Below are 12,166 nucleotides of genomic sequence, written 5' to 3' on the forward strand. Positions count from 1 at the left end.
CTTATTTTCTTGATATTCTTTTTCTAATTGATATTCTTCAATGAAAGTTGTCTCTTCTAACTCCCTAGTCTTCACCTTAATCTTTCAAGACCATCTCACATTAAAAAGGCCTTTCTTCAATTTTTTCATGAAAATTTTACCCCTTTTACCATATTTTGTACTAAATTCATCATTCTCTCTATTACACATTGAGTATCCACATTAAGTATCCATGTCTATAATAGTAAGCTAATCTTCAAGAATTATTGTAGGAAGTCTCACATTAGGTATCCATTTCTTTCATCCTTGCATTTCTCTACTTTTAAAACAATTAAACTTCTTCTCTCCTCCTTTGACCTTGGCCTCTCCCTCTACAATGGCTACCTCGGTTCTCATTGCAGTACTATCAATCATGGATGACGATTTCTATTTGTAGCACAGGGCAGGGTTTGGATATAGTGATTCTCATAGCTGGCCTTGTTCATTATCCTTCAACCTCCGGGAAATCACCACGAATAAATGTTTTCACACCGCCACATGTTATTTCCACTGCCTCTAGCATTTTTAAATAATTTGATTGCTTCCACTTCATTCCTCTCTTTGTTTGGGAGACATGCACGTAAAGAAAAGTTCTTGTAACAGATTTATAATATTATAATTGCTCTTTAAACTCCCACCTATCATTTCTCACCTCTCCAAATTCAAATTCGTTTCTGTTGCATATATCTTGACAACGATCTTGGCTCATTCAAACAATTTGATCAAATAAATGTGTATCAAAGAGTTTTACCCTTTTTTTAAGTGCAGAAGAAATTACAATTACAATTCACATTCTAACGTTACACCCTAATAATACAACAAGTTGAACCTCGTTTCCTCTGCCTGCTGGAGTTCTTCACAAATTCCATGACTTCAATCGTTGCATTGCTAATTACTCGACGGAAAAAGATTTAAAGTTAACGAGGAAGATCCGCTGATGTTGGCACCAAAAAGCTTCACACATGAAGAGGATAAAGATGACGGATCACATTCTGTTCCGAGGCTAACGAATTCCAGCGGCGATGACTCCCCGTCAATTGACGCAGATTTCAGAGAAGGGAAAGTAGAGAAGGGACTGTGTACGGCGGCAGAGAAGGGAATCGAACCGTCGCCGATGAAAATTTGCTGAGCCGGTGGGGTCGAATAGAAAACATGTGTCCAGTGGCGGTAGCCCGCGAAGGAGCTAATGAGCTGTGGAGGGAGGAAAAAACCACCGGGAGCCGACGGTTTGGGCGGAGCGACAGAACAAGGCCGGCGGCGGAAGCCAATGTACAGCTGACCGGAGCCGCCGGTGGCGCGCTCGAAACTCACGGTATCCCCGGCCTGGAGGCGCTTCTCTTTAACATAGCGGTTCCATCCCTTAGTGAGCACGTAGCTCTGGCTGCTGCTCCAGTATGAATACCTAAACCGCCATATTTTGCCCATGGAGTCGTGAAAATTTAGCAAAATGCCTTTTTCGCTGTTTGCGGCGTCCAGAGGGAAGCATCTCTGTGCATGCTGCTTTGGAATCACGAGACGGTTCAATTTCCCCACATCGCTGGGCGTCACGGCCTTCTCGAACAAATGCTCACGGGCGTAGAGATTTGTGTCTTCTTGGCCGGGATTCGAACCCGCAACATTTAAGTTTAAAGTTGATGGGTTTGCTACCTTTTGGACCTCCTCTTCGAAGGTGTGCTTTCTGAGCATGTCGACGATCTCGGCCTTGGAAAGGCGGCGCAGAAAGGCGGCAGCCGCCGAGTGGGCGTCGTCGGGTGGAGTGAAGTTGGTGACAGCCTGGTGGCCGCGGAATTTGATGGCGGCGGTGTCGTATGCCCTGGCGGCTTCTTTTTCCTCGCTGAAGGTCCCCAACCATACCCGCCTGTGTTTCTCGTAAATCTGCGCCCCCCATCGGCCGTTCGGCTGCGCCACGACGCCTTTGTACTGTGACGACGGTGGCTTTGTGGCGTCACTTTCAAACACCTCCTCGACCGAAATGACGCTCATTACGCTGCTCTTTCTGTCTAGCCTGGTGGGAGGTGATTTGGTGACCGAGATAGCCGGTTTTCTATTTGCAGAAGATGAAGAGAATGAATCGTCCTCCGTCATACATTCGCTTTTGCCCTCAGCTTCATGATTGGGCTCGCTACTGGACATCATTGAGCTTTCGACTTCTACAGCTGGTCTAGAGCTACCCACGCCCACTGCCTGGCCTGAATGTAAGTCCACATTGTTTTTCTGTCTCTGAGCACGTCAAGACCCATTGTAAATTGCATGCAAGATAGGTTAACAACCATTCAAAATGGCATGCGAGATTGAAAATATGAAAACTAACAACAATCCCACATTTTTTATGGGGCATCTAAGTGCCCACTCAGATGCTTTTAGCACTCTAATTCATGCTTTCAGTAAACTTTTTAGAAATCTATACTTTTTCTACTTTTTTGAGATCCTTTGGTGTGATCGGAAACATCCATAAAAAAATTTATATACTATTTAGTTTCTCTCTTAAGATATGGATTTCTGGATGCGATCCAAAACATTCATATAGTAAACACACATATTTATATTTCTCATTTTCCTCCTAATGATAATGGATATCTACTTAGATGTCACCGGAAATGTCCACACAAAAAATATATCCAGTTGATCCCAAAAAACAATCTTGATTTATGTTCCGCGACAATTCCTATTTCACTATAAACCCAACATAATACAATTTCGAAAATGAGCGACTTTTTAAGTCCAGCCTATCTTGACTATTCAATCCAGAAAAACGCATTTCTCTGCATTAACAAACTCCATCAATCCAACCACAAACTCAATTATACACAAACTAGTAAAAAATACACACCTTGAGCAAAGAAGGCGACACAATTTGTTCATCCATTTGGAGAAACCCAGCAATCTTACTGGCGATCAGTACATATACTGCAAAGAGCAGATTCTCAGAGCTTGTAAACAACAGACACATTGTGTTGATATATACATCAATAATAGGAAACAAACAATAAATGAAGTTACCAAATTTCGGTATTTTTCCAATTAGTCCACGCTCTGCCGATGGATTAAAATTTATATATTTGTTTATGTCGTTTACTCGGGTTAACAGGTCAGCACCTACAACATATATCGTGCGAATTCCAAAAGTGGGATCCACGGCGATGACTTGAAAACCAATGACGAGCATAAAAAAAACCAGGGGTAGCCAAACCCAATCGAGGCGCACTTGCTAGGAAGTGCCTACTTGTGGACGCATCGTTTGACTCTTCTTTTCTTGAAATCCATTGCACGGAAACCTACATTTTGACCTGAGTTAGTTGACTGGACCTTGAGTTAAGGTCCAACCTTGGTGATAAGGTATTGTTTTGTACACCAACATTTCTTGGCTTGGTCATTTTTAAATTCCTTCCCCTTTTTGGATGGCCAATTCTTTATTAGTACCCAATACCCAATTCCACGTCAGTGGAGATAGACCACCTTCTAGATGCCATGTAGATCTGCACCAACAGATAATGATTGACATTAAATATGAAACTATATAATTAAGCAATTTGTGGGAGATTCGTTTGTTTATTTTAATAAGCCATCTCTACATCAGCATACTAGGAAGCTATGTTGTAATTACAATACCATTGTTCTGTTGCTATTGGTACTGGGATCTGTACTATTTAAAAATATCTTAAGAGATTTGTAGTTGTATTATAAAGAGATGTATATTACCAAGTCAACTTTTATAAATATTTTGAAAAATCAAAGATGGTAGGCAAGGGTTTTAAAATGATGTGTGTAGATTTGTTGTTCATTTACATTGACCAAATCTAATTGTTTAACTATTGGTTGTTCCTTTAATATTCTAGGATGAGACATAGGATGAGACAAGATGCTTGAGAGATGAGAGGTGATTTGATTAATGGTAATGAATACCTTTAAACACTAGCACATAACATCAAAAAATTTAAAATGTGTATTTTGTTAGGTCAAGTTGTGAAAATAAAGGGGCTAGATGGACAATGCTTAAATCTGGATTTTAGAAAGATAAGGGCCAAGTCAATGAATAAAAAAATGACCTTGGTCAAGAAAAAACAGAAATTTGGGTAGCTAACAACTATATCTTTGTAGATTTACGGATTAGTGTAATATATTATTAAAGAAAACTAGTGTATTGGAGTATTTATCTATAAGAATAAGGTGGGGGGTAAATATATCAAGATATGTGAATATTTATGATTAAGCAAAGGTTAAATGGATGGTCCTATAGATAATATCTACATCTTCATGGGTTTACACTCAAGGCATTGATATAAACATGTCAAAATCAATCCAAACGAGATGTGGAGCAGTGTAGAGGTGATGGAGTGATCAAAGGCCTTCAGAGCGAAATTTGGGGTCAAGGCTATCATCAACCCTCTAACTCGATAGTCAAAGGCATGGAGTTAAGAGATTGAAATTAGATTCTTTGAAGACCTTTCTAGTATTGTAAGCGGTTTCAAATTCCAAGCATCGAGCAAGGAGTTATGACCCTACCAAGTTGCTATCACCAAAAGTCAAAGTGGCATGACTTCTAGTTAAACCACAACCCCCTATTCTCACAAAGATGCGTGAGTGCACCATGTGTTGGCACTGTGCAGTTTACAAAAGCAAAAGGAAAAGAAGGCTCTAAAAGTTTCATCAGCGTGCCACATGTTGACAAGGCGCAAGGCCAAGGATGTTTTGGGCTCGAGGAGATTTCAAAAGTGTGTCATTGTTTATTTCAAAGGTGGAACGCTGCAAGAGGTGTCGCATGGAAAAACTAGAGTGGAAATAAAATAAAATGAGATGCCCATGTTACCAAGCAATGGCAATAGAAAAAAGGTAGTTTACAAGTGGTATTCATGTCACGCATATGGGAGGAGAATAATGATGCAGAGAACATCAAGATCACAATAGGTAAAACAACCTCGATGATGACGGTGGACACACAGTGGGTATGCAAATGCATGTTCAGGTGCAATCACTATTTTAGATCAATGGCATTTTCTCTATATAAGCCTGTGGGTGCATTGTAATAGGGGATTCATAGTCTCATCAGTTTTTAGTAGACATAGTGGTAGAAACATTTTCAATTATGTCAAACCTTAGTAGATGCCCCTTAAGGGTAGCATCTAAATATTTTAGATTGTGCCCAAACGGTCTTTGTAATTTGTTCTCTTCCCAACAATTGAGAGGATGTGGTGCTTTGTGTTTAATATTCCAAAGTTGTTTGTTTCTCATTGTTTCTAATCTTGCTTTTGTAATTTCTAAGTTTGTGGTTATATTTTAGAATTTCAAATCATGCATGTACTCTTATGATATTTCTATTACTATTTTTATGGTTATGGATTACATTATGCATAAATGAAGGTGAACCTAGTTAGGTTTATGGTGTATCGCTTCAGGATAGGTTTCCAAATCTTGTTTTCTTTTTGTGTATTTCTATGCCTTCTCATCCCCTCTTGCATTTGAAGAGATAGCTTCTAAAATCCTAGAGGTTGTTTCATAGGTTCCATTAGGTCCCACACCTGTGAAACTTCCTGACTACCCTTGTTTAAGGCAAGAGCCTTATTAGGGATCAACAAGTCCCAAACTTGAAACAAGATTACACAATTTATATATATGTACACATATCAATGCATTTCCTTAAAGTGGACACAAAAATAAATGAGAAATGGCATCACATGTGAATTTCACCATAACACTTTTCCTTTGATTTGAGGTTCATGTGATTCCTAAAATTATAATGCATCTCAAAGTATTTATCACTCACAAACATGAATGTGATGTAAATATTTAAACATCAAAGAATGTGAGAGGGGGTCTAGGTATAGTGATGGACCCTATAAAATATGAAATCTTGTAGAGTTGTTCTTTGATATATATTCTCTAAAGGAACAACTTAAAAAATAAAGGAAAATTATTTCATGAGTAGCTTTTAACTCACAAGTGAAACATAAATACAAAAATAGGAACTTTCTTAATGGTCTGGGAAACAACAAAAATAAGAAATGAGTTAACCATCTATTTAGACATTTTACCTTTGTAAGTGTGTGTTAGCTAGGTAGATTTGTGCCAAGCTAAATTGGTCTTACCCATTCCTAATGCTCTTCTAAAATTATTATAATAATTATTTTTATTACACCAAAATGACTTATTTTCTACTATTTGGACTGATTGACCATTGATAACTATTTGACACAAATTGGAAAGAAAGGAACCACAAAATCTTATAGGATATATCTATGCCTTAGAATTTTTTTGTTTAAAATGATAGGTAAATTACCATATCAAGGGTGGTCAACACATTGACTAAACAAAAAAGGAGAAAATAAACTTTCTACTTTTGGGATATAGATCTAAGTAATAAATTACTTTTAATATATCCCTTCCCCATTTAAGGGGCCATTAAGGGTGCCCTTGCCAAGAAAAAAAGAGAGAGTTTCATTTGGATCCCCCCTCCTATGAGTTTTCTAAAGATTATTCTTGATAGTGTCTCTTGTTACAAGCGAAGAAGATTTGGGCTAGTTGCAAAGTATAAAACCATAATGGAAAATTATTTTGATAGCCTCAAAAAAATATAGGAGGACATAAACAATAAACTAGAGGCCTTGGCCACCATTTTCTTTACATTAAATTTGCGACACTCAATCAAGCAATAAAAATATATAGGAGGTTATCATATCATCATCAATGTACCAAAATATAGGAGCTGCCAAAATTAGAAGTTTAATAAGACAATACAACAAGCCTATTTGAATCATAATCATTTTGAAGACAATCTTTTAATGTTGTTATAGAGAATTTAATATTTTAATTTTCCACCTCATGAAATAAGAATCACTAAAAACAAATATCAAAAAATTAAAATTATGTGTATGGAAAATTCACTCCCCACCTATAGGTTATAGTCAATTACTTAACAAAAATGGACATGAAAAATCACTCAAGAATCATCATTACTTGAGCTCTCACACACATTATAATTATTTTTAATTTATTGCACAATCATTGGAATGCATGTGAATTGAAATGTCACATATTTGAAGAATGGTTCTTATGTTCTCAAGCCTTCATTAATGAATCACCTCCTCATTTTCTTAATTTTCATAAGAAAATTACATACAATAGGGCCATTATTCTACCTACACTCCTAGTGCAAAGTAAAGCTAATTTTGATCAAAACCACATCAAAACACCTTTTTTTACTTTAAGAAATTAACTTTTCTTAGTGCAAGATTGACCCATGATAACAAAAGAAACTAATGTTAAGGTGAATAAGAAATTTCTACATATAAGGGGCACAATAAATGTCAAATTTATGGTAATATTTGTAGAAATATGTGCATTAAGAACGAATGTGTGAAAATGCATAAATTTGGGAATATGTGAAGAATTAATAAATGAACATAGTTTGTCAATTGTTTTTTATATTTAATTTTATTCAATCATTCAACTAGAAAATAAAAATTGACATTAGTATCTAAATTGTACCAATGCATATATTGCTTCCATGTTAGTTCCCTCTTCTTTGCTTAGTAGGCAAATATGTGTTTCTTATATGGGAAGTATTTGATGAGAAGAATTGCTACTACTGGCATAACTGATGGTGTTGGCACAACTGGTTCATCAATTAGTATTGTTATTGATGACTAACACTTACCGGTGAATAAGGCGAAGCTCATAGGCAAGGAGATGTGTTAAGCCCCAATGGTTTACTCATGGCTGTAAACAGTATCCAGAGGATTCAGTGCTTCCCAAATATGCATTATTGACACACTTAAGCAATGTGTTGGTCAAAGAACTAGTCGGTTGAAAGATATACAAAGTAGTTGATTGGTCATTTAAGCACCTGATAGGTGTTAAGATCAGTTTCTTAAAACTGGTAGATGAAATGATGATGCGGTTACAAGAGGTGACTTAGATTGCTGTTTAGTAGTCTTATGCACGATCGGATCACTTTGGATAGACAGGTGATCAGTCTGATTGATGATTAGTGACCGGTGGCAAAAGATGAAGAGTTACAACAGTGAACCGGTGATATAGGTTGAAGAATGCTATCCACCAAGAATCTCGGAGAAGTGACCGATAAGCTGGATGCGATGACCAACGGTGAGTCAATCATGGTGAGATATCATCAAACAAATGGCTAGTAAAGTCTACAATAGTTAACAACAAGTCAAGGTAAGCTTTGTGTGTATTTTTAGGTTCGCATTAAAAAGATAGAACATGACCCAGAGGTTGGTGAAATTATGAGTTGTAGTGGCAGATAAGGATGAGTTGCTAGCGAGGATGATGGAGAGCGCATAGAGAAAGTGTGGTAATATTTGGGAAGATTTGAATTTCAAATCTACCGAGTGTTAGGTGTAAAATCATTGAGGAATCAACAAGTATGTATTGGAAAAATATGGTATAAAGGTTTTTGGCGTAAACCAAAAAAATTTATTGTAAAAATTGCAAAGTGAAATTTTGAAGAGAGGCGATCCGGCAAGGTGAGAAGAGGGTAGAATTGCTAAGTGAATAGTAGAGTGGTGAAGAGAGTGTGTAGAGATCAAATAGTGTGAAGAGTAGAGAAAGAATGTAGAGTACCAGTAGAGTGCAGAGCAAGTGTAACCAGTGGTCAAACTGAAGAGCTTCATTTGGATCTGATTAAGCTAAGAGTAGCTATTACAACAGAACATTCTATGTGTTATTTTCTAATAACAAAAATAGTAAAATCCTTTAACCAGGTGGACTTTAATAGGTCCCTTTGTAAAATCCCTTAACCGAGTGACATCTTAATTGATGATCCTATGTCCTTTAACAAGCCTATCTCTAACAAGGTAAAGGTTCTAACAGGCCTTAAAGAAAATTCGTTAACCGAGTGGCACCTAACAATGTCTTTGTAATCTCCTAACAGGGATGGCTCCTCACCAGGCATACTCCAGAAGAGTGCAAATTCTGTGAGTTTCTACTCACATCGTGGTTTTCTCCCATTTGGGTTTCCATGTGATAATTCTTGGTAGTCATGTGTGTTTTTTTTTATGTGTGCATGTTTCTTATTAATGTTGCTTATTCTGATAATTGTTAAGTTTGAATAGAAACTTTGATTAAAGGTTAAATCAGAATTAACCAGTATAAGTGTTGATTCACCCCTCCCCTCTCAGCATCGGTTGGGTCTAACAATTGGTATCAGAGCCTTGGTCCTTAGATTCAGAAGAGCTTAACAGGTTAAGGAAAAATCCAAGATGATGCGAAAGGAAGACCCTAATTTCTCTAAGGAGAATTACGCATTATGGTGTGGTAGAATGAAGCTCTACCTAAGAACCCTCAGAGATCAATACTGCAATCATATAAGCATAGAGTACTATGAACCTATAGGGGTTCTCACTGCAAATCAGATCAAAGAGAACCAAGATAACATCGTAACTATGAATGTTATTTCTAGTACTCTATTTGATAATGAGTATGTTGAGGTTCAAGATCTGAAAACAACCTATAAGATGTGGAATAAGCTGAAGATTATTTAGGGAGGAGATCCTCATGTACAAAAGTCTAAGGTGGATAGTGTAAGAGGCAAATTTGATGAGATGAGGATGCAAGAAGGTGAGAATATAGAACAATATAGAAAAAGAATAAAGGATGTGGTAAAATTCCATCAGAAGTGTTGGAGGAAAACTTGAAGAAGATCATGTGGTCAACAAAATCTTGAGAACCTTGCTACCACAATATGCCATAGGGGTTTCCGCAATTTAGGAACTCGGGTCTTTGGGAACAATTAATGTTACACTTGACTCGCTGATCAGTAAGTTGACTACCTTTGAATTGAGCAACCATGATAACAGTATGTCAAATCTTGATGTTTCCTTCAAAGCTTCCTTGACACCTGGACCAAAAAGGAGAAGAAAAGAAACTGAAAGAAGTTCTACTACAAGAACCAGTCATTCTCATGAACATGACAACCTATTATCTAAAGAATAGGAACAAGATGAACTTGAAGCTCTAATAGAAAGAAGGCTGCCAAGAGGAAAAAGAAAGTACAAAGGTAAACTACCCCTGAAGTGTTTCTCTTGCAATAAAATAGTTCATATTGCATCCAGATGTCCTAACAATGATAGGAAGGATAACTCTAGAAGATACAAATAGAAGAGCAAGAAGGAGTGCTATCTTATAGAAGAAGGAGTTACCGATGAAGAATTAGAAGGATTTGATGGAGGTGGAATTGAATTTGTAGTGGTAAAGGAAGATAGCACATAGGAAAGAGAGATGACATTGATCTCCAGTTCAAAACCGTGTGGAGATTGGGTAATTTACAATGTTTTCACTCACCACATGAGCGGTGACAAGAAAAAATTCCTCGGCATGGAGGATTGTGATTGAGGATCAGTGAGATTTGGTAATGATGCTCCCAGTGCAGTAAAAGGTAACGGTTCTATAGCCCTAAATGACAAAACCAATTTTGAAGATGTTTACTGGGTAGAAGGGCTAAATTATAGTCTGTTAAGTGTTGCATAACTTAACAATAAGGGTTACCGATTAGAGTTTGATGAAGGAATATGAAAAATAAGTGATAAATCAAGAGGTCTGATTGCTACCAGTATAAAAACTAGAGGTAATTTGTTCTACCTAAACACCATTGTAGGAAGTTGCCTAATAGAAAAGGTAGAAGATAGTTTGTTGTGGCACAAAAGATTGTGTCATGTAAATTTTGATAGCATAGCAAAGGTTAGTAAAATGAAGTCTGTCAGAGGTATGCCTGACATTATGAAACCTAAGAATGCTATGTGTAAAGAATGTCAATTAGGAAAGTTGACCAGATCTAGCTTCAACAGCAAATTATATTCATCTGAGAATGTGTTGGACTTAGTGCATACAAACTTGTGTGGTCCTATGCGAACTAAGAGTTTCTATGGGGACTGATACTTCATGTTATTTGTAGATGATTTCTCAAGAATGATATGGGATGTATTCTTGAAAGAAAAATCTAAATACTTTCATATGTTTAAGGTTTTGAAGGCTTGAGTGGAGAGAGGAATAGGTAAGAGTTTGAAATGTTTGAGATCGGATAAAGGAGGAGAGTTCACCTCTCAAGAGTTCATAAATTACTGTGAAGAATAGGGGATTATGAGGCAGATGTCTACACCCAAAACATCTCAGCAAAATGGAGTTGTTGAAAGAAGAAAAATAACTCTAATTGATTGTGCACAGACTCTGATGATATAGAAGGATATTCCACATGTCTTCTGGAGAGAAGCAATGAGTACTATTGTGTATACATTGAACCAGATATAGGTGAAGAAGGGGATAGATAAAACTCTCTATGAATTATGGTGTGGATACTCACCCAATGTGAGTTACTTCAAGGTATTTGGAAGAAGGTGCTACATAAAGAGGGATGAGTACTCTAGAAAGTTTGATCCTAAGAGTGATGAAGGAACCTTCTTAGGTTACTCCACAAAGAGTAAAGCATACCAGTGTTTGAACAAAAGGACCGATAAGATTGTGGAGAGTGAAAATATCAAAGTAGATGAGTTCTCTGAGAAAAATGAACAAGACAACAAGAGTGAACTAGAGGACTATCAAGGATTCGATTACACTATACTGGTCGAACTTACTACAGAGAATCCTAATGTATTTGCAAATGAGAAAACATGTGAGGTAGAACTTGCACAATTGATAGAAGAAGCTCCAAGAAATGAGTTGGTACAAACAAGGTATGTCAAAATCAATCATTCTGCTGACAATATTATTGGTGACAAGAATGTAGGAGTATTGACTAGAAGAAAAGCAAGGGAGAGTACCTGTTTGCTCTCTAAAATTGAGCCCAAAATAGAAAAGGAGGCTCTAAAAGATGAAGACTAGATCAAAGTTATGGAGGAAGAACTAGAGCGAATTGAGAAAAATGAAACTTTGACCCTTGTGCCCAGACCGGAGAACAAAAATGTGATAGGCACCAAGTGGGTGTTTAGAAAAAAAATAGATGAGACTAGTCAAGTAGTAAGAAACAAAGAAAGGTTAATCAGCAAAGGGTATGCATAGGAAGAAGATTTCGACTATGGAGAGACCTTTGCACCAATGGCCAGAGTGGAAGGAGTTAGAATCTTGCTTACTTATGCTGCCTGCAGGAAGTTCAAGGTCTACCAAATGGATGTCAAATCGGCATTCTTGAATGGTGTTCTAG

At 37.2% G+C, this 12,166-nt stretch overlaps 1 protein-coding gene across 1 annotated transcript; it reads right to left on the reverse strand.

The window, feature by feature from the left end:
• Positions 1–776: 776 nt before the first annotated feature.
• On the reverse strand, positions 777–2,968 carry LOC131070249 (AP2/ERF and B3 domain-containing transcription factor RAV1). The gene is made up of 2 exons (XM_058005759.2): positions 2,849–2,968; positions 777–2,238 (listed from the first exon to the last, which is right to left on the reverse strand). Exons 1-2 carry the CDS (start codon positions 2,966–2,968, stop codon positions 907–909), a joined length of 1,452 nt encoding a protein of 483 aa, XP_057861742.2. The 3' UTR covers positions 777–906.
• Positions 2,969–12,166: the final 9,198 nt, after the last annotated feature.

The sequence above is a fragment of the Cryptomeria japonica genome, chromosome 1 (assembly GCF_030272615.1).
Source record: "Cryptomeria japonica chromosome 1, Sugi_1.0, whole genome shotgun sequence".
Lineage (NCBI taxonomy): Eukaryota > Viridiplantae > Streptophyta > Pinopsida > Cupressales > Cupressaceae > Cryptomeria > Cryptomeria japonica.

Excerpts from the sequence above, each read along its gene's own strand:
- LOC131070249 (XM_058005759.2), bottom strand. The coding sequence starts at position 2,968 with ATGTGTCTGTTGTTTACAAGCTCTGAGAATCTGCTCTTTGCAGTATAT. Across the intron at positions 2,239-2,848 it reads TGTCGCCTTCTTTGCTCAAG|AGACAGAAAAACAATGTGGA; the intron begins GTGTGTATTTTT and ends TGACGTGCTCAG.